This window comes from Lagopus leucura, unplaced genomic scaffold (assembly GCF_019238085.1).
Source record: "Lagopus leucura isolate 7727_CA_CO unplaced genomic scaffold, USGS_WTPT01 Super-Scaffold_739, whole genome shotgun sequence".
NCBI lineage: Eukaryota > Metazoa > Chordata > Aves > Galliformes > Phasianidae > Lagopus > Lagopus leucura.
This window is the reverse complement of record NW_024962255.1, coordinates 16213328-16236332: the sequence shown is the minus strand read 5'-3', so window position 1 is coordinate 16236332 and position 23005 is coordinate 16213328. Positions and strand designations below refer to the sequence as shown.

The 23005-nt window shown below is 49.2% G+C and overlaps 2 protein-coding genes across 5 annotated transcripts in view; one reads left to right on the top strand and one right to left on the bottom strand.

Moving 5' to 3' along the window:
* Positions 1 to 10860, bottom strand: part of GBF1 (golgi brefeldin A resistant guanine nucleotide exchange factor 1) — a 97798-nt gene extending 86938 nt beyond the window's left edge. For all 4 annotated transcript variants that reach the window (XM_042863523.1, XM_042863524.1, XM_042863525.1 and 1 more), the window contains exons 1-3: positions 10776 to 10860; positions 5945 to 6050; positions 5042 to 5108 (exon numbers count right to left, since the gene is read on the bottom strand). In XM_042863523.1, the coding sequence (XP_042719457.1) occupies positions 5042 to 5108; positions 5945 to 6050; positions 10776 to 10783 (181 nt within the window). In that variant the 5' untranslated portion in view covers positions 10784 to 10860. The remainder of the gene's footprint in view (positions 1 to 5041; positions 5109 to 5944; positions 6051 to 10775) is intronic.
* Positions 10861 to 15306: 4446 nt separating this feature from the next.
* Positions 15307 to 23005, top strand: part of PITX3 (paired like homeodomain 3) — a 17762-nt gene continuing 10063 nt past the window's right edge. Inside the window, exon 1 of the mRNA XM_042863536.1 lies at positions 15307 to 15506. The gene's annotated coding sequence lies outside the window, so the exon portion shown is untranslated. The remainder of the gene's footprint in view (positions 15507 to 23005) is intronic.

Genomic DNA, 23005 nt, shown 5'->3' with positions numbered 1-23005 from the left:
CAAGAATCAAGTAGTCTGGATTCAGTCTGCAAACAAAGCATCGGATTGAGAGTGTCACTATCATCTTCCTATTTTTTATAGAAAGAAGATGAGAGAAAATATCCAAAGAACTAAATTACCACTTCTGTACACCATGTTAGATTATGTGACATAGATTAAAATTGCACTGCCATCCATTAATAAGTACAAGTGAATTGAAATCATGCAAAAAACCTTACTTCATCAATTTTTTTTTTTTTAAACCATTCTTGCACACTTTCCATTGGACTCAATGATCCTTGTGAGCCTCTTCCAAATCAGGATATTCTGGGATTCTTAAAAAAATTGTGAACAATGCAACAAAAGCAAAACGTCAGCCCGAGTTGCTTGGTCTTCCAAAGTACAAAGTTCACATGTACAAATAGCTGATACTAAACTAATGAAGAGTATTTTTCTTTTTAAGAAGTAGTCATAGGAACAGAAATAATCTAGGACTGTCGATAGTCTTCTAGATCTTTTCTCATGAAGATGTCATTAAAGCTTTTTTTTTTTTTTTTTTTTTTAATTTTTGCTCCAGATAACATTGCAATCCTTCAATGCAAACAAGTGGAGAAGTTTCCCAGGTACAGTCAATCAGTATTTGCTATATGCTAGTACGTCCAGTCACTTTTTGCAAAAATATGGTAGTGCCCTTAACTACCTACTGCAAAGCTACAAGCATTACAGCCCTATGATGATATCATTTATTTCCTATTCTTCTTTAAAAAACATTAATTTTTCCAAATCTCTTCACTTAAATAGACTGCAATACACGTCTCACAGTCTATTTAACTGCACTGAGAATACTACTTCTTAAGATGAGATCTTAAAGTTCAGACATTAATCCCAAATCAGGATAAAATTTCTGTATTTTTTCCATCTGAATGTCAGATTTTCTCTAAAAACCATTTCTGGTGATCAGATGGAGAAAATGAGCTTGCAATCAAATCTACATTCCAGAAAACTGATGGCAACAGTAACAAGTATATTAAATCAGTACACTGGGCAAAGGTTCTCCTATGGTTACAGTCATTTGACCTTTAGCCAGCTCTTAATGCCCCAGCCAGCCCTCTAAAGATGGAGATTTGCAGCAGCTTCTTGTCTGAAATAAGCCATGAAAAGATTCTTCTGAACCCACTATACAAGCATTCATTTAAAATGTCATGAATGTGCATGAAATCAGAGTGCTTCTAACAGCTTACTTCACAGCTTCTGTTTAAATGCACTAACTCTGAACCACCAGAGGATAAAAGGACTCAAACCTTCCAGCCTGGCGCTCATGGCCCTAAAATATACACAAGTACCTCTTCACAGGTGTGTTTACCTAGTTTAAACCTTATTTAAATAGACTCTTGATGCACACACTTTCCACAAACACCTGCTTCTCCCACTGCTGACTTGGACAAGGCTGTTGCATTCAGTCATCTGCTGTTCCAAAGCCATCCTACACACCAGCAAGCAGTAATTCAGTCATGATAATCCTGCTTACTGACTCATCCTTCCAATCAGGGCAAACCGCTACAGATGTACCTGCTTTCACCTGTGCATCACATTGGAATGGTCTGAACATTTCAACAGCCACAGCAAGATTTAAGCAAACTCAATCCTTAACAGATCATTAAAAAAAGAGGCTTATGATGAATTTGTACTTCCAGGCATCATTGGTTATAAAACCTCTCTCTGCTGAGCTCACATTCTAACACTGAAACACTCAGGAAAGAGAAGATGCTTTATTACCACTGGATGTCAAGAAGCAGCTTCCTTTTGTTGACCTGAAACCATAACAAAACTGACAGCACAAGAAGACTTCAAGACCCAGACATATATTCTAGATTACTGAATATACTTTAAAAAAGTAGTGAAATTAAAGTTGCGGTGGCAAAAACCCTAGATCCAAACTTGTATCAATTCTACGGCCTACATTAAATTTAAAATAATTTTTAAACCTAGTTTTATTCGAATTTTGCAAGCATGAACAAAGCTTGACGCTCACTGCTTGCACACAGTCAGAACTGAGGACACTGATCCATAGTTTAAGTAAGCTCTGGAAATATAAGATACCATTACAGACAGGGCTATGCAGTGCTCATCCTAGTACAACCATGCAACTATTAAATTTATTTTGAAGTCATGCATACAACATTCAAGATGAGAGTACCTCTATTTTTCTGTTTTCCATGCAGCTGCTATAAGTAATAATTGAGATATACATACAGCATGTACATATAAAAATAATATTAAAAAAATGAGAGCGGATCAGAACAGACATGTTCATTTTCTTTTACAAATCTACACCAAGTTGCAACAGAAATTAACTTTCTCTGTAAGAATTTTAAAAAGCAGCATTATTCCCCATAAATCCAAGGCCTTGCACTAGGTACACTGAACGGCAGAAGTGAAGTTATTCTTACCATAACCATGGGATTGTTTGTGCTGATCAAGAGCACCTCTAGATGTTTCCTTCAAGTGCCCATTTAGATACTACAGTGGGATGGGATACCACTAGGTGGTTGCAGGCAAGGACTAAGTGGTTTTAGTTGATCAAATAAAACATTTGTAATTTAGTTATTCTTGTGGAACAACACTTTGAAATGGGAATCTTTTTTTTATTGCAGGAGGTATACAGTGCATCCATATACCCTCGAGCGGGGTATTTCAGCACCACAGTCATGACAGAGTTAATACCCACCAGCTCAGAGGAGAACAAAAGGTACTCCACTGCAACATGCCTAACATTTACATTGCCTCTCTTTGCTCATTAAACAGGTTTTGGTTAAATAATGAACAAACTGTATTACAGACTCCGATGAGAATTCCAAAATTATAAATCAACTGGTAAAGCCCAGAGGAGAATGAAGGGAGTGGGAGGGAAGGAAGGATAATATTGACTAATATAAAGGGCGCAGCTTGACAGTGGATATTCCTGCCACACCTGATCAAACATGCTCCATGGGGGAGGGGAAGGGGGGGCGAGAGCAAAGAGGGGAGATGGGACAAGGCAGCCTGAAATTTGCATCCGGAACAGATTAAAATGGGTTCTTGAGGGATTGAGAAAATACATAATATATATTACTATAAATGCAAAATTGTACTAAAAGCTAACTCAAATGTCAAAGATTACAGCTTGAATAAATTTAAATATAAAAGCAATGCGTTTTCATGAGCTAATGAAAGAGACATGAAAGGAAGGTCTAGGAAAAAAAAAAAAAAAAAGAAAAAACTAAGTTTGGACTTTCCACTGCCTGAAAGATGAGGCAGGATCCAAGTACTGGATATGAGGCATATCCAAGTATTGCTTGAAAAACAGCACATGTGTAAAAGTGAAGAAAAAAAAGCACACCAATGATGTCCTGTCTCAAGCCACTGGTCTGAAAATAGCAGTCAGTGAAGCTGAAATTACCTGTTTAAGAGAATCCCATGTAATCAAACCATCATGCTACGATCATTATCATATATAAGCAACTACTAGCTCAGTGTAAACCTCACTTATGAGATGACTGAACTCAGAGTCTCTAAGTCTCTCAGTACATTAAACTTCACTTTCTCTAACACAAGCAGATATTTGGCTTGCATTCTCTCCAATCAAGTCAACAACATATTGCATCCAGGTTCTACAGTTAAATAGCCAATCCTTGATATTTATTCATATTGCATTTAATCAAGCAACCTCATCTTTTTAATGCAAAGTCGTATTTGTGGGGCAAGGAATTTCAAGAGTTTCATCTTCAAGAGAACTTCATCTCATAGAAGGAAGAGATTAGTGCCAGGAAAACATCCTCCCAAGACAACTTCAGAGATTGTATGCATACCCTACAGAATATGACTGAGCCTACAAAGACACATAAATCCAGCATGTCATTTAGCCTGTGGAAAGGTGGAGCACCCAGAACAACAAAGATACTATCCAGAAATACACACTGTGCAAGAGCTGTCTATGATGTCATGACCTGAGTCTTGCCTATAGCCAACAGAAATGCTTCAGGCAAAAGAGAAGGAAAAAAAAATAAAAAAGAAGCTACACTTGCAGGCAGCCACAGAAGAGGAAGGAATAAAGACTTAAATGCTGGCGCAGGTCCTCAGCACTCCTGTTCTAGTAAATATTCTTCTTAAGGGATTCCAGGCTTAGCATTGACATAGGAACTGGCACACTCTACAATCAGAAATGAAAAAAGCCCACTCAAACTTAGGCTGAATGTAGTTCTAAACACCCATTCTGATAATGGGATCAGAAATAAAGCTTACTTTCAAACATTGCAAATAAGAAACTCTGGAAGGAACCAGCAGCACAGCATTAGCTCACCTCCCAGCTCAAAATATACACAAGGTTAAACAAATGCTCCTGAAACTATTAACAGAGGAAATCTAGGTGGAAATGGAAAGATGAACTGGAAGTGAAAACCCGGTCAGAACCAACATCGCAGCCACATACTCCACTACTGCAATCAGTACAGAGTCCCAGGACTTTTTGGTGCAACTGGTCACAAAGTAAGCCATTCACTTTGACATTCAAGAGATCCAAGTGGAAAGTGATCTCTATTCTTCGCTTGCTACTGGTAATGAACGATGAAACCCAACAAATCAAAGATTGTAAAGAAAAACCAGATAACTGGAGGTACCTTGCCAAACAGATTTTCTTGTCGCTCAAAGATTGGAAAGCATAAACAAAACACAGGATTATACATAATAATATGCCAAATTTCCTATTATTATTATATTTCCTATTATAATATTATTATATTACTATAAACTTCAGTATAAAGAAAAAAACATGCACTTAGACACACAAATATACACATAAACACAAACAATACACATGAACACATATATATGCATATGTCCAGATAGTAGCAAGTGGTACTATTTCTCTAGAAAAACATATAGGTATTTGCCCTTTTCTCATTATTTGATATATCTGGATAGTAAATAAGACAAAATAGTACACCTGCACACAGACTGAAAGAAAAAATTTATTTGCATGTACCAAAGCAAGCATACATACCTGCTGATTTCTGCATAAGCTTACCTGTTATATTATTCAGCACTTCTTTTAAGACACTAAAGCTATGCAGCAAGGGATCCCTTTCTTCATCCTATAGGTTATACATACGAAGAAAGACATTAATGAAGCAAACATACTTCTGAAGATGCATCTTAATAACGGGTATGTAAAGACCTCACCTTCGTACTCAGGGGAGTATTATGGGTTGAGCTTATCACTGTCAGACTATTTACTGCATCAAGATGGGAGAAGTATTTTTGTTTTCCTTCTAGCACTACCTTATGTTATACAGCTCAAATGTCAAAGAATAGGCTCAAAACAGTGAAATCCACTGTGGGTTTATTGTCCTTTGAAGTATTTCTGATTAGTCCTCCACTGTTCAATAAATTTCAGAGCAGATCTATCTCATACCATATTTAAATGGCTCATCTGGATTTGCTATAATGTTAATCTATGCAGACAGTAATGGGAACAGAAATACAATGACATTTGGTGCCATTAAAATAACCTGAAAGAAGAATGAATAAACCTGAAGAAAGTATGAATAACTGCATCCTTTAGCTTTATTTTATCTTTATGTTATTAAAGTAAGTTTCTCCGAGCCGTGTACATCTGCAGCCACACCTGCTACTGGGTGGCAGTGAGCACTAGTGAAGAAATGCGTTAGAAGGAACAGTGGCCCTGCCCTCTGACTAACTGAAATCACTTTGCTGGATGACAGCCATCTGCTAATCAGTTGGCATTCTGAAGTGCACCACAGATGCAGTACAACACAGGCACACGTCTTCACTGCAGAAGCCAAAAACTAGCCATGAAACTACAAGCAACTATTAAAAAAAAAAAAGAAAATAAACAAAAAAAAACTTCTCTAAACCAAGCAGTTTCTGCCACAGCACAAATGGGTAGCAACAACCCAAGGCAACTTACCAGGTGTGTGTGAGTGCTCCATCGGGCATTACGCTTGATGGCTCCCACCACCGCATTGATTTCACCTTGTACAATGTAAATGTTTTTATCCACCATCTTGACAATCCTGAAAATAAAGATAATTCAAATCAATCTCCAGTTCTCTGAATCATTCTCCTCCTCAGACAAAACATCGAGATGGATCTAGCCAAGCAGGAGGCCTCCAGAGATGCAGAACACTTCTACAACTTGGTTTTCTAAATGAAGACATGCACAGTTTTTGTCAATGCGACGACAAAAGAAGAGCACTTTTCCACGGAACGCATTTTCAAGAACATCAGAGCAAATCATTAGTTAGAACAGCAGCATAACTTCATCAAGGCCCACCCCTCATTTTTCCCTGGTACACTTGGGTGCAGAGGAAGGCAGTGTGAGGGTACTGAGACGCACTTCCACGACAGTGCAACACCACACTCACTCCTGCACTTATGCAAAGTCCTGCAGACCTACACGGAACACAACACCAATCTTGTACTGCTACATAAGCATCAGTGGCATAAATAAGGCAGCTCGAGGGAAACTCTTCAGGACTTTGACAAAATAACATCATGTATAAAATGCACTGATTTTCACAACTGCTTCATTAGAAAGGTTTCAAGAAAGAGAACAAGGACAAAAAGCAAGGGTAAAACCCTATGAGGAAATGAGAAAAAAAACTGGATAGGACATGGGGAGAAAAAGTGAGAAAGTGAAAGGCAGACATTCACACTCGTACAGACTGAGGAATTACAGAAAAAGTCTTACATCTGGTGTATGTAGAAAGAAAGCCAGAAAAGCAAAAGCATACAAGCAAAAGAGAAACGCTTTTAAGGACCTGAGAAAAAGAAAGTGCAGTTTACACCAGGGTTGTTCTCTCTATTCTAAAGCCCAGACAAAGAGAAGCATAAACAATTAAAAATGAAGAGGAATGAACAGACATGACTGTTTACAAAGAATAAACAGGACTGATAAAGAGACCAGAGTCATATGAGACCGTGTCTAAAGTACAAGAATACAAGAAATATTTAGTGGAACTGTATCTAATCATGAGACTTCTTCAGAAGATAAGAAAATGAGGAATCCAGTTTGAAATCCCAATAGGATGTCCGTAGGAAAGCAGCTGAAACATTAATCACAACACTTCAAACTAGACAGGTGCACTTCCAGATCCGACAAGCACACTTAAAGGACTCCACTGGGGTGGGGGAAACAAAGGACAACAAAGATTTTTGCCCACATAGAAAAAGCAAAGCAGGAAAGGACAGAATTTCTGTAATTACTCCAAGCTTCAGGAGCACCACAGCAAAAATTTCAGAGCACGTGTACTGGATATGAATTCCCATTAATTAACGTGTTTGAGTTATCAACAACTCTTCAAACACACAAATTTTCTCAGAGCGAAACAGAATAATTTGCTAGAGGACTCTGTAAACAAGAAAGAAAAATACTGTAAAAAAGACGCCTTATCAAGGGAGAGCATCAGATTTGTTGTTTCCATTATTTTACCTTTCCAACAGGATGAATAATCCTACAGCAACACCACGTCTGTCTTTATTTCAATATTTAAAATAACAGCACTCCTAAGTGTTACACTGTAAGTTAGGGGCAAAGACAAAAGTACTTTATAGCACAGGAGCTGCCCTAACAGTCCGGATCAGCACTACCAGATTATTCAGAAAAGCAAGCGTGTGCCACAGTCTGCCTGTGCCCAGAAGAACAGTGGTTTATAACCTCCTTCCACACCTGCATCTAACACAACCACAGATATTTTCCTGTGAGTTCTTCAATGCTTGAGATGTTCCCATCCTTGACAGCTGCCTTCCTTCATGCATCTTTTATGCAATATTTTTTTTCTACTTCAGCTTATCATCTCCCATCAAAATGGGAGATTTGTCTCCCCCGGTGAATTCCTCACTCGACGACATCTTTTTCGATACAACTATATAGAATATTTCAGAGATCAATATTCTAGTCCATGAAAGTACTTTTGAGGAAACATAACGTACACACAAATCTGCCAGAAGCCAAGTTGTGTCTTCACCATTACAAGATAACACTGAGCACATAAAGCCTGAAGTGCCAACTCAGGCATTCAGCAGTGACTTCTAGAAGCAAAGGCTCCCCTCACCTGATTTGGAAAAGCATGTAAAGATATACCAAACACTTATCATATGCCTTGCACACACACAGATGCTCAGCAGTTCTGCACATTTAAATCAATGCCAAAGCTTAAATGCTATGCTGCATTCTAGGGAATTTGCCTGTAGTACCCTTATTTCTCTTCTTCTACCTTTAATCCCAAAGGATAAAGAACAACAAGCTGGCTAAACTCAGTCCTCCCTAAACGAACAAAGTTTATAACACTCAGCTTTCCACAAACCTGGTGCTACCTCCAGTCAGCGAAACAGGAAGAGGACAGACAAGTTTCCAGCACACACCTTTTCCTTTACACTTACAGCGAAATGAAACATGCTAATCCTTTCAAACAAGGGTATACAACATATTCAAACAAGCCATGTTGCTTGATATGGCTTTCCTAACATACTACAATCCTGCAATACTTTCTTTTTCCTCCAAAGCTATTCTTCCATTGCTAACTATTTGAGAAGACTTGATCAGAATGCACTCTTATTTTTTTTTTCCCCCTCACCACAGATTCCGTTAAATGTAACTTGACTCAAAAACTGCACACACAAATGCATACTTACTGGTCCAACACAACTGAAACCACCAGTCACGGTGGAAAACCCAAATTCACACTTGAAGCTGTGGTTATCAAAAAATACAGCACACTGCACCACAAACACTGGGTAAAGGTGGGAGAAACTTCTGCTTCGTATTTAAGCTCTCCATTAACCAAACAACATACAAACACGTTCCAAAGCAAACCACAGGCAACTGTCCTCATCCATGGCAAGGATCTCTGCAGCTGCATGCTGGAGAATGAACAAGAAAACAGTTGCAGAGAAAAAAAAAAAAAAAGTCAGAGCACTATTTTCAGAGAGATGCATCTCGTAAGCTCAAAATTCTGAACACATCAACCACTCAGCACAGGCTTAGAAGTTTAATTCAAGGAATGGAAATTGTTTCTGTAGACTCTGTTCTTCCTGAAGCATATCCTTTTTAAACTGTCTGACATCTTTCAGGATTCAAGCAATAACCACTCACAGAGCCTAGAATAGATGCTCTATACTAAAAGAAGTTTTAAGACTGAAATTAATGCTTGAATTGAATTAACACAAAAACCTATTTCCCTCTCCCAATGGATTCATACGTCTGCTGAAACCTACAGACCCATCCTCTGATTTTGCTCCCACTCAGTATTTCACCAGGCAGCTCAAAACCAACACAGCTGAACAGCTCACTCAGAGAAACAAGGAAGCTGTCATCACTCACAGTCCCCCTCTAAGATGGTTACGAACTCAAAGACTGGAACAAGGCAGACATCTAGAAATTTCATTGAACACCAAAGTCTAACCTTCACATGTGTGTCACTTCAGCAACCCTCTATGGACAGTGATGGCCAATATTCTGAGACTCCTGAAATGGGATCAGGTGTTAAACTTCCACATAAAAACAGCGACAAGATTTACATCTGCTGATGTTATCTCACATGTGCACTGCATGCTCCACTGCTCAGCCCTGAAACATACTGCCCCAGTTTTTCCTATTGCCAGAAGAAGTCACAGGTACACTTCTAAGAAACTCTTCTTCCCCTGCAGAGAAATGTCTGCAACTCTCCTGAAAATCAAGCAAGTCAGCATTAAAAATGACACAGTCTGGCAGATCTCCATCACATCACTTCTCCCTGTCACAGACTTTAGCCTTCAACTATGCTAACTGACTCAAATCTAGTGAAATCACTACAGTATGCAGCAGTAATGAGAAGTGACAGTACTATGCATACAGAAAGGTAATACTTAGTAACAAGCTTCTGCTGAGCAAAATCTGCACTGCTTATCATAATGCAGGAGAGTACAGCCTCCGACCTAGCCTCTGCATCATGCCCTGACACAACATTCTGCTACCACAACAGGATACACAGCACTTCCCAAACAACAAATCACAAGTGCTTCTCACCCAGCTGCAAGCTCGCTCAGTTACCAGGAGCCAGGTGACAGCAAAGCCTTTTCCTCCCTTCAAAGTGCCCGTGCCAGTTACATGAATCTCTCACCAGGAAGTTAAACCCGATGTGTTTTTGTTTGTTTGTTTTTCACAACAGCTGCTGTGCAACGAACATCACAGGCTGAGAAAGTCGGAGAGCCGGAGGTATTCCTGCAAAGGCAGGTCTGGGCAGTTAGACGCGCGGTCTGAAACACGGCCAGCAACGGCAGGGCAGCGGCGACAACTGACAAAGGCGGCGCCGGCTTCTGCAGGCCTGTGTCTTTAGCTGCGAGCGCCAGGAGGAGAAACCTCCCGCCCGGCTGCCAAACCTGGGGAGCCGACCTGGAAGCGCGAAGGAAAGGCTCTTCCTTGGGCCGCTTCCTGCGCCCGAAGCGATGAAGCGCGGTGCCGGTGAGCTCGGGCCTCGCACCCCACGCCGTTGCAGCCCTCCCTCCCGCACGGCCGCCGCGAGATGCGGCCGCGGCTCCGCCGCGTGACCGAGAGCAGGGAGCGGGGCTGCGCTGCAGCGGGGCGCCCGAGTCTGGGCCGCGGGTCCCCCCGGGCCGCTCCCGCAAACGCGGGCGGTGAGGCCTGCTCGCCTGCCTCGGGGGTTCCCGGCTCCGCCAGCACCCCCCGCCGCGGCCTCCCTCCCGGCCCGGCCCCCGCGTCGCAACGCTATCGCGACAGGCGCTCGCCGCCCGGCACTGACCCCCGCATCCAAAATGGCGGCGCCTGCTCCCCGCGGCGGCGGCCGCTTCACACATCGGTCGGGCGAGCGGGGGCTCGGCCCGGCCCTGCCACCGTCCGCCCGCCCCTTCCTCCCGGCGGCGACGGGCGAGGCGACCGCGCACGGGGTCCTCGCGGCCGTAGGGAAACGGAACCGGCTCGGCTCCGCTCGCACTGACGTGGAAACGGGCGCACCCCAACCCGCTGCCTGGTTACTGCGCCGACGGACAGCCCGCGGAGCCAACCCCCACACGGTGTAGCGGCCAGATGGTTGGGCTGCCCAATAGAATCACGGGTTGATGCTGGAGGAGGCGGGATATCCAGTGACAAGCCAAAGAGAACCAATGGCGGCAGAGAAGGAAAAAACTAGCAGGGCCACTGGCCAATCGCGAGGGAGCCGTGCCGCCGAGGGGCGTGGCCAAACCTATTAGGAGCAGCAAGGGCGGTTGACGGGAAGCCGGGAGGCGGGGCTACCCGCGCAGGGCATTGTGGGCCGGGCCTCTCTTCGCGTCGCGCCCGGGGCAGTGCGGGCCTCCGCCTCCCCCCCCCAACCGGCCCCGCCCTCCGCTCCCTGTGGTCCCCTGCAGGTAGCTTACAGTTTTAAAGCACTGGCAGGTCAGCGTGGAGGCTGGTGTATCAGATATTGGACTGGTCAGGGCACCCACCAGCCTTCCCCCAAACCTTAACGCTGTACGTGTAGGAAAGCACAAACTGAAGGTGGAAGAGAGGAGAAGGGCCAAGCCGTATTCATTGGCTGTCAGAGCTACAGCTTCATCTGCTGCACTTTGGCTAAAGGAGCAAAGTGCTTCAGACCTAAACGTGCAACAAGAACCATCCCTGGCCAGCCTAACCCAGCCATGAGGTTGGCCCTATCTCCACCCTCACAGATAGCCTGACACCATCACCTCCCTCCTGAGAGCATGGCCCCGTGTTGGCAGGGATGCTCTGGGGATGACCACCCCATCCTTCTTGGCCTGCAGAAAAAGCTACCCAAGTACTGTATGGTCAAGAATCAGAGCATCTAAGGCTGAGACTGCACTTATCTCCCAACTCTGTCAGTCGAGGGTCGAGATATTTGCTCCAGCTGTTATTTACCTGATGATAGGCAGAGTTCAGAGCTGGAAGGTTAAGCTGTAATTGCAGTAAGTGGCCACATACGTTCCTCAAAAGTGGAACAAGAAGCTGCATGATTCTGGCAACAGAGGTAGTGTCTCATAGCTGGCAGCTTTTAGCTCAAGATCCTCAGCCAAAAAACAGGTGGTCAGATACCCACTGCAGAGAGACTGCAAAAGCTACCAGGGCAGCAAGCAAAGAGGCATCCTACTCTCTGCAAATGCACTCTCCTTTCCTCCTGCCCTGCAGCAGCAGCAGCTGAAGCACCCTGTAGCGCCCACCAGCCATTGGGAAGTTCCCAGGATCCAATCACTTGCTCACCAGCTCCCCTCTCAACAAAGGGGCTGTCTGTGGCACAGGCCAGACCCCCTCCCAGCTAAGCCTACCTCCCCTGCCAGTGAAGGGGCTGCAGCCTCTCTGTACCTTCTGCCCTGCCCAGAGAGCTGCAAAGTGTTTATGGAAGCTTGTCACGGAGCTTGAAACCAAGCCAGCCAGGAGCCTTCTGCTTCACCCAAATGCATCTTAGTGCATTAATAAAGAGCAAACATTGCAGTGTGCTTTGCATTTTTACTCACGATCCAGTACTGGATCTGGAGAGAAAACAATACAGCACAACCCCACGCTGTATGGGAGCAGCAAGTTCACTCGCACACACCAAGCACTGTGTCATCCAGCCCTTGAGTAGTGCAGCACCACCCCTGCACTGAGGGAGTGCAGGCAAAGGATCAAGAGATGGGAAAGGTCCACACTGCTTTATTCCCAAGACACTGGTTCTTACACACAGCACAGGACAGTCGAACTCAAGATCAGAACAGCAAAACATGCAAATCCCTCAGATTCCTGCAGTCTGGGCAGGAAGGGGTTCGACTCAGAAGGCAGAAGCAGTCACTATGGCTAGGAACTGCTTGCAGATGCTGTCCTCAGAGATGAGAATCCAAAACAAATATCACAGTCATTCCCACCAGCTGCCCCTTTCCAGAGCAAGCTCAGGTAGGGACCAGCCCACAGCCAGCTGAAGGCTCTCCAAATGGAAACTGATGTTCTGCATCTGGTACAATCTGCTCTCGGGCCAGGACCTACAGCTGGAGCAGCAGAGCTGAACTGAGACACTCAAGAACAATCAAACCCTTCTCTGGCAATCATACAGAACACAGCACTGAAGCTGCAGAGCAGCCTCCTTGAGCTGAAACATCCTCCCGGCTGTTCTACATAGCCCATGTCTTAGCAGCACTTCCCAGTGACGTGAAACTCCCAGCGTTTTCCATGTTCTCTGCTTGGCCACAAGCAGCCATGTCTTTTGGCAGGAGCAACCTAACCTCAGTTAGTCATATCTTTGTCACCTCTTGGCGAGGCTACAGCTATGTGATACACCTGGGCATGAAGCCCACAGCACTTGGCAAATGCCAGCTGGACAAGCACACTGCAGTGGGAGCCCTGACTACCACAAAGGCATCAAACCCACCCTCTGCCTCTTGGCCCAGGAGGCCAAACCACAGCGTCACTACTGATCTCCAAGGAGTTTGATGACATGAACCCAACATGGCTAAAAGGTTAGTTAAGACAGGAAGGTGGAAACCATGACCAGCAAAGCCAATTGCAGCACACTCTGAGAGCAGTGAAACCAGGCAGCTGCAGGACTGGATCTGCCTGTAACAGAGACAGGGTTTCCTCTGAGAACACACTCCTCCCAGACGGTAAAAAGAGAAGTATGCCTAACCTGCTTTGTGATTCCCTTCTTCTGCATGTCCCATCTTTCTGACAGTTCAGTCTCAGTTTAGTTTGCGTTTACTTCTTTTTTTTTCCCCTTACTTTCTAATTAATATGAAGTAGTAACATCTGTTTCCTGAGCTCAGGTGAAGTCCTTGGTCTCTTCTCCAGCAGTGAATCCTCCAGCTGGTGAGACAATATGAACTGCAGCCTCAGAATGCTCAGAACCAACCACAAGAGCTGCTGCTACATTTCATCGCAAATGGAGAGCCCTCCCTCCCAGAGAGATGGTTCCTGCAAGAGGACGGCTGCAGGAGGCTGTCCCAGAGAAAGCCTTCCTGTTCCCATATTGTCTTCGTGCTACACTCCGCAGGGAACAAGGCTGAGATGGAATGCTGGTTCTTATTTCCAGTTGCCCAAAGGAAATAGCTAAAAATACTTTTGTTTCATCATTACTTTAGAACATAAGTACTGTCTGTATTTGTTGCAGACTACTCACGGTGGAAGGCTTGGAGGTTTGAGAGGCGATTCACATAATTCCCTTTATTGCTGCAGACCATGAGCTGGGTTTTCTGCTTCCCTTAGGCATGTAGTGAGAGAGACGGACTGTCCTGGGGAGTGCCAGTGCTGCTGTGCTGTGCCTGCTCCTCGGGGAGGTTAAAATCAGAGGTGGGAAAAGACGTGGTCTGGTTTGCAGTCAATTAATGCATAAAGCAGTGAGGCAAATGGGAACCTCAGGTTACTACTATTAATAAATGTGGTAATTTCTCATGAGTATCTCAACACTGACAGCTTCTCTCGGGCTTTCCCACACCCCCTGCACTGCCATGTTAGTGTGTTTCTGAACAACAATCCATAGTGCCATGTCTTCTTAACCCCTCTTCACGTCCTGCAGTTCTCCGTGTGCATTTCTCTTCCCCTTCATATCTATGTGCCACACGATGCGTTTAGCAGGCTCCCTCCGTACATCTCATAAGTCACCGGGTTAAAATCCACTCCTATTGTCACATTATTTCCTAATCTCTAAAACACGTCTGTGGAAGAGCTCCAGGCTGACCTTTGGCACCGTAAGCCGGCACACGGGTCAGCACCGAAGCGACCCGAGGGAGGAAACCCGGCCGCAGAACCGCGCATCTCTCCCTCCATGCCCGGCGGCGGAGGCACTGCACCCCGCGGCGGGGCCTCCAAGGGGAAGCCGAAGAGCTCCCGGTGCAACGAGAGCTGGGACGGGGCGGGCGGTAACTAACGCGCAATCAGCATTCCCGACAGCTGCCGCCGCGCCGTGCGGGGCTGCGCGCCCAGCAGTCGGCTGTGGGTCCGGACGCGGCGGACAGCCCCTCCGGGCCGCAGAGCCGTGCCCGCCGACAGCGCCGCTCCCGGACCCCCCGCTCCCCTTCCGCGGTGCGGTCACGGCGGCGAAAGCCGTGCGGCGGGGCGGGGGCGCGGCCATCGCGGAGAAGGCGTGATCTAGCGCCCGCCTTCGCGAATAGGGGAGCCGGCGAGCGGCGGGATGCAGACGATCCGCGCGGAGATTGGTCGGTGTGGAAGCGGGGCGGGCTCGCGGCGGGCTCGGGGCGGGCGGTGCTGGACGGGGCGGGCGGCGGCGGGCGCGCAGCTGGAATGGGGCGGGCGGGAGCGGGGCGCCCGGTGCAGCTGGCGGGGGGCGCCGGCCGCCGCCATAAAGTGAATGGGCCGGGTGAATGGGCGGCAGTCGGCCGGCGCCCTCCGCCCTCCCCGTGAGCCGTAGGCCGGTAGCGAGGCGCAGCGTGCCAGGGAGTCGCGGGGATTTACTTTCTGACAGCTGCGGAGCGGCCCGGGTAGCGGGGCAGGGGCAGCGGCGTCACCCCGTTCGCAGGATTAAGGCCGCCGAGCCGAGCCCGCATCTGGAGCTGCTGTAAGTGCCACTCCGTCAGACACCTCCCGGGAACGCGGTGGTCCGCCGCTCTTCCCGGGGCGCCCTCGGTGCCCGCCCGGCTGCGTCCAGAGCTGGCGCGGGGCGGGAGCATCCTCGGGGCGTTCCGCTCGGGACCGCAGCGCCGTGCCTGGGGCGGGAGCCGGGGGACAGCGGGAGGAGCGGGGCCCGACCCCTGCCGTACTCGGGGCCGTGGTGCTGCAGGTCCTGGAGTCCCGTTGGGCTGCTCGGGCCGCTCCCGGCAAGCGCTCCCGGAGCCCCTGGCAGTTGCTAAACTTAGGCATTTTCCACTGGGGCGAGCGGGGCCGGAGCTGTTTAAATTAGCCGGGGCTCGCTGTAAATAACGGCGCTGCGGGCTGCGGTTCAGCTGTCTGCAGGGTCCGGGGCAGCAGGACGCGGGGAGACAGCGCCTGGGAAAAGCGCAGCAGCACGACGGCGTTCGGACAGTTGGATAAATGATATTTATGTAACGGGCTGGCGCCTGTTTACAGCAGAGCCGACCTCCCTGCAGCTCCGGGGTGAGGGCGAGCCGGCCCGTGACTGCGGGTACCCGCCGAGAGTAGCAGAGCCGGCCGGGTTGAGGGGGAAGGAGCGAGGGAAGCGCCGACCCTCGGCGGCGGCTCCGTCGGCAGCTGCGAGGGAAGGAACGGAACTGGGCAGCGCTGGGAGGCTCGGAGCAGAGCTGCTGTCGGGGTCCGGGTTCTGGCATGGGCTCCGGCGATGAGCGCGGCCCGGGGAAGCCGTTACCGCCGGCGGCAGAGAGAGGAGCGGCGCCCGACGGAGCGCGGCTGCTCTGCTCTCAACGAGAGCGAGCCCGGGGCGGGGGCTCCGTCTCTTTGCTCGCAGCGGGCTACGAGGCGGCTCGGCCCCGGCTGGCGGCGGCTCTGGGAGCGGCCCCGCGCTGCAGCTGCCGGAGCGGGCTCGGGGGGGTGGCGGGGCCCGGCCCGGTGCTGCCGAGCGGGGCACACCTGTCGGCCCCGCGCCCCCGCCGCGGGACAGCTGAGCGGGACGGGACGGGCGGCCCCCCCGGCAGCGCTGCTGGGCTCGGTGCCGCGGCCCCGGCTCACTGCCGCCCGGCGGGCTGCGGGGGGAACTGGTATGAGCTGGTGGTGCGGGAAGCAAAGAGGGCAACCCGGCGCTCCCCTGCCGCTCTCTGCACCCGGCCTGCGGGATGCGGTGTGAAATGGCTTCGTCCTCGCTGCGGCTTAGGGAGATGCTAAAAGCAGCAGCTCGGGAAGGTATCTTTCAAGAGCGTCACCCTTGATCGTGTCCTGCCGCACCATTGGCGATGGCAGCGAGATCTTTCGCGAGCCCCCTGCTCCCTCGGAGGGACGGGCGTTTGTGTAAGCTGCCTTCCTGCGGGGACAAAGAGCTGCTGCTGACTCCGGAGGGACTGGCGGGGCATGGAGCTGCTGCCGGACCTCACTGATAGTTGCAGAAACGGGGCAGAAGGCGGTTTTCGTTACCAGATGGTCGCACTGTGCCGGGTATCAGGCGTTGTGTGAGGGCTCAGGGCAGGGGCAGTGTTTTCGGTCTGCTGCCAGCATTGCACGAGGGCCAGTCTTCGTGAAACACAGCTATATCCTGGTAACTGAAATGTGTACTGTCCCGGGCACTGCTTTGACAACTCGCAGCTCTGCGTTGGCAGAGAAATGTCTGCAAGCCTCACTTAATATCTGTTGCCTTTCTGAAAGGGCTTAATTCTGGCAAATAATAGATGTGAAAACTATGCAACAAATTTGCTTGTGCACCTTAGAGGAAGGTCAGCAAAAAAGCAATATCTTTTCTGTCTGTCAGATGCTACCAAAACCATGAGATTAAGAGGCAAGGCTAACTTTGGAGACTGCCAAAAAGAAAAAAGAAAAAAAAAAAAGAAAAAGAAAAAAGAAAAATAAAGAAAAAAAAGAAAGAAACCTGATCAGAGAGAGCGCACTGAAAGGAAGATGAGATGTGCTGGGGACATGAGCTCTGTCTCGTGACCTGGCACATGTGCCCCAGCTCTGGGGACAGGGGAGGTCCTGGGCTGGGAATTAAGTCCCTGTAGGGATGGCTGGTGGCCTTGCGCCATGTGTCCTGCAATGGGGCAAGACCACGGAACCGGGAGCAGGAGCTGTGGCGCTGCTGGCTGCCTGAACGCAGGAGGCTGTGGTTTGCTTAGGGCCTGGCCATTGGGAGAAGGTCCCCCCACTTGCTGTGCAGTGCTGGGGTGCAAAGGCGTTGAATTGTGCCAGCTCCGGAACCTGGCTTTGGGCTGGGGCACAGTGCTGGGCTACCCGCAGCTTGCCTTCCATCTGCGCTGCCTGGCACCACAGCTGGGGCTGGGGAAAATCCTCCAGCAGCGCAGAGCTGGGATGCAGGCAGCAGGAGAGAGAGGATTTGTGTGGCTGCACTGTGCCTGCTGTCCTCCCTTTGTGTGCCGGCACCCCTGCCCTCCGCCTGGCTCACCTCTGAATATTAATGCCTCTGGCAGATTGGATAATAATGTGACTGGGAATTGAATGAAGCTGGTTATTAGCTCCTGGCTTGCATGGGACATTTAAGGCAGCCCTGAGGCTGCTGATGGAGGTGCAGTGGGTCAGGTTGTGCTGCAGCAGGGGCTGGCTCTGCACCGATTGAGACTGGCAGTGCCACCAACTCCTGTGGTCTTTGTGGACAGTCCCAAGTGTGCTAGAAAAAGGGGACGTGGCCCGGTGTCACAGAGGAGAAACCGAGCTCTGGCAGTGCTGAGCACCCTGCAGCCCTGAGCCAGCAACACCACCTCGCTACGATGCTCTGCACTATCTCCCAAAGCACGACTCCACCAGAAAATAGGCACTTACACCCTTTTTATCCATGCACAAGAGCAGGGGAACCAGAGTTAAAAGGCAGGAGCTGCTATTGATTTTGTACATCTGATTCTTCAACCTTTCAAGGTATTCAGAAAGGCGTTGAGGTGCTACAGCTACTTGTGACTTCAGCTGGAGCAGAACTGCATTTGTCCAATTAACCCTTCAGAAATTACCATCCGAGCTTCTGTGAATGAGCCACCTGTTTGCAAACCCCGTCCAACAACTTCCACCATCCCAGAAGCCAACAGCCTCAGACTTGTTAGTGTCCCCAGGACGGAGCATGTACTCGGCTGTTTCTCACAGCCCTCCTCCCGCAGCCCCCTTTATTTAAATGCCATAATTTGCTGCTAGCAGAACCTCGGGGAGGGTTGGGCTGGAGGGCTCAGCTCCAGCGGCACTGCCTGCAGACAGCACAAAGAGGAACCAAAAGCACCACCATCAGGGCTGGGAACCCTCAGCCTCTTCTCCCGGTACCAATTCTGTGAGGCCAATTTTTGGGAGATGCCGACAATAACCATGCAAAGAGATGCATGAGAGTTCAGCCATAAATCATGCTGACCTGTCTGTGTGTGGACGTTTTTATTTACTTGCCTTTCTGAAAAACAAATAAACAGAAAATGCCTCCCAAATAAACCAGCTCCCCACTTGGATTTGAACACGCTTTAAAAGAAATCCCTTTTGTTTTAGCCATTTTTTATTTCCTGTTTGTTTCTGAGCTTAGACTTGACAATGAAAACCACATGAAATTCCCTTTTTGTTCCATCAGTTTTATTTTTGGTGCCACAATATCCAAAACTTCCAGTTCTGCAGGATTTTTTTTTTAATTTTATTATTATTATTTTTGGTGGATGCACATTTATTGCAAGGTTATTTTTTTTAAAGCAAATGCATTATTGTTATTTTTTTTTTCCCGTAAAATGAAAGGCAGGCAGTCTTGAGGACGAGGTGTACCAGGGTGTTTAAAGAATACTCGTGGATGTGAGTGATATTCGTTGAGCTGTAAGCGCCGTGCTGGTGCAGCTCCATAGCTAACCGGGGAGCAATCCCACAGGCGAAGTACGGAGCAGTGCACGACCGTGCGTCCCGTTGGAAGCGTTTCACAGCATCGTTCTGGCAGCGGGCGCCGGAGCTCAGCTGTGGCGGGGCTGTGGCTGTGCGGTGCTCAGCGCGTTACCCGGTGCGGGCTGCCGGCGGATCTCGAGGTGCCGAGGTGTCCCTGCAGCGGGGGGCTGCGACCCTAGCCGCTCGCAGAGCGCCCGCCTCCCCCTGCCTCGGCCCTTTGCTCTACGCTGCTTTGATGGGATTGCCCGCGGGCTGGGCTGAATGAGTAATGACGGATCTGCAGCTTTCTTCCTTACCCACCCAAATGCCTACCTCCCAGGGCTCTGTGTGGGATGCGGCATGGAACAGATGGAAAAAACTAAGGATTAAGAAAAAAGCTAACGAACAAAAAACACAGTCTTTGCACACGGTCCCCAGGCAGCGCAGTGCATCTCAGGACCCTGACATTCAGAGCCGAGTTTCGCTGCTTCCCTCGTCTTTGTGCCCACAGATTCACGGACACATAGCAGTTTGCTGTGGAGCCCTAAGCCCGATCCTGCTTGCACAAGGCTGCGGGGCTGGGGCCGGCCGTGTTTGCAGTGGGGAGAGCTGATTATCCCCTCGATGTCTGGGTAAACAGCTGACCTTCAGGGCATGGTGCAAGGGCCATAAAGGTGTATGTGTGTGTGTGTGGGCGGGGGGCCGGCGGCTGGGGGGCGGTGGCAGTGGGAGCTCCAGCAGCTGCCAAGTGCCTTCCCTAACAGGGCTAGCAGTTCCGCACATCCTTTCTGTGCTTCCTCAGGATGCTGCACCCTGAGCTCCCCCCTTGCTGCATTCAGACAACAGTGGAGGCAGGCAATGGGACGTGCATCCCTTGCAGCCATTCAGGCTCTGCCATCACTCCACCGCCAGCCCCAGCTCCGCACAGCTGTCCTACAGCAGCAGTCCAGCTGTGGCACCCAAGAAAGATTCTCTCTAGCTGCTGTTTTAGGGAAGTTCTGTTTATGGCCGAGTCAAACTTCTGCAGGCAGGATTTATGGCAGAAGCACTGACTGACGGCTTCACAGAGCACCAAGGTCGAAGCCGCATGTAGGGTGCGACGTGCTGGCGGCATGGCCGGGCCTCCCGACCTTCAGTCCGCCTGATTAGGGGCTTTCTTCAGCTTGTTTACTAATTGTGAGATCTACTGCCATCCTCAGTAGCGGCTGAGTCATCTGTTGCCCTCCATCTGCATACAAAGCTCTGAGGCAGCCGGAACCGCATCGCTCTGGCTGTCTCCTGGCCCACCCTCCCCTGATGGGCCAACTTTACAGCCGCACAGATACCAAAAGGCACCGGACCACCTCCCTTTAATTGCCGCAGCAATCACACCTGCACACACACTGAGCAGCGAGCATGTAGGCACGCTGCTGCCAGGCTTGGTCGCCACAGCTGCTCTGCTCCTGCACACGTGGGCAAAAGTGCCATGTGCACAGGGACCTGTGAGCAGAGCCCCCTCCCTGCTCTGTGTCAGCTGCAAGATGCTCACTGCCGAATTTCTCCCCTAAATCAGCCTCTTTCTGCCCTGACTGGAGCAATTCATTTCTCTGCACCCTTTGAGTGTGCGCAGCTCCCAGCACTCCTGTGCTCCAAAGCTTGACGTTGCCAGCAACTTTGTGCAACTGCGATTTGTTATGGCAAAATGGAGCCTCCGTTGATTTGTTTTGTCCCAGATGCCTAACAAACAAATGGAGCTGTAACAAAAATGCAGCTTTATTAATGTAACTACAGAGCCTGTCAGAGGGACAAGCACAGCCCTGACTGATGGAGTCAAGGTGCTGCACCCAGGAAGGCAGCTGGACACAGCCCTGTGCTGCAGCTCCTGCAAGAGTGCGAGGAGTGCAGAAAAACCAACTTTGTAGGAAAGCAGGCAGGCAGTTTCCCCCCGCACTGTGACTGGTATCTCCCGCCCTTGGGTGCCATTTCAGAGCCACAGAGATAGACTAAGGCAGCTCTGCTAGGGTGCCTGGCCATACTGCTTTGGCACGAGCTGAGCAAAGGCACTGCCTGGTTCCCAGGACAACCCCCAGTGCTGCCATGCCGCACACAGACCTGATGGAGTGGAAGCACCAGGGAGAACTATTCCACCACATGGCTCACTGTTAATCCATGGTGCAGCCAAGCAGGACATATCCTTCATGGGCATTTTTTTTCTCTTTCTTTCTTTTCCTGCAGATGTGGGTACAGAGCTGTCACTCCTTGGGATGCTCCTACTGTGACAGTCCTGCGTGAGACCAATGCATTATTAACCCTCTTCCACCCAGAACAACCATTAGACAGTTCTCCTCTGCTGCAGCTAGAGGCTCACGCTCACCTTATGGGCTGACCCCAGCCCCACAGGGCACGTCAGGCAGCGTCCAGCAAGGCTGTACGTTTCCCTAGCACCTCTTATCTGATGATCTGGAAGCACTTAAAGGAATTTCACTTCGTTGCCTCTCCCAGTTCAAACAGGCTTTTTAACATCATTTCTGCAATGAGGAACAGCATCCCAGAGCAGCCAAACAATGTTACCTATATCACACACCGAGTTGTGCATCTCCCCATCTTCTCCCTGTCTGGTCTGAGTTATCAGAAACTTCTCCAGTAATGAAGAGAGAGAATGGGTACGAAGCAGCAGCCCTCACAGCCAGCCCACATGGGGCACATGACAGCATAGCACGCACTGCTCACAATGCTATTGCAGCTCAAATAACAAGCTCCAAGCAATGAGGCACTGAGAACCTCGGGGGCACCTGGCAAATCCTGCTGATGAAATAGAGAGAAAAAGTATTTCAGGCTTCAAAGAAATACACGCTGCTATGAAAATGCCCCACACCAAAGCTCAGGGACTAGCACCACACTGCAAGGAACAAATAGAGAAATTATAAGCAGTGACTCAGCACTCACCAGCAGTCAGTGATCCATCAGTGAGCTCTGTGCACCTGGAAGCACTCCTCAGGCAGCCCAGGAGGCAGGCATGTTGCTCCCCTCTCCATAATGGGGCTGCACACTGGGCAACTGTTTTGCTTCTGCTGTTTATCTTCCAGTGATAAACGGTCTTGCCTGGTTCCTGCTGCAATTCCATTAAGATTAGAGATGTAAAGTTACACTGTGAGGTTTAGCAGCAGATGACCCCAGTCTCCCTGTGGTCTCAAGAAAGAGAAGATTTACTCTTGTCTCACATTCCATCCTTGCTCTCTAGCTGCAGGAAGGAGCCCTCGAAGGCAGCACATCAGCTCTCAGTTCAGTGCATGATTCCTGTGCCAGGTGCTCTCTGGCACCGGAGACCCTGACCTGCAGCACTAGCATGGCACTGTCCCTGCATGAGCACGTGGGTTGGGAAAGGACAGGGCAGCCCCAACATCTTTCCCTCTGGTATGGAACAGAGGCAGGGGCTGCCCCACTGCAGTTCAGCCTTCCTGGACCCAAGTACAGACAGGCAGTTCAATTTCCTGACAACGTGTGTAAATAACCAAGAGGCAGAGGGGGATGCTGACAGCCCAGGCACTAGGCTCTTGCTGAAGCACTGCACCCACACAAACAGCCTCTCCTGCAGGCAGACCTACTGGGGCCTTGGCTCTGCAAGCACATGTG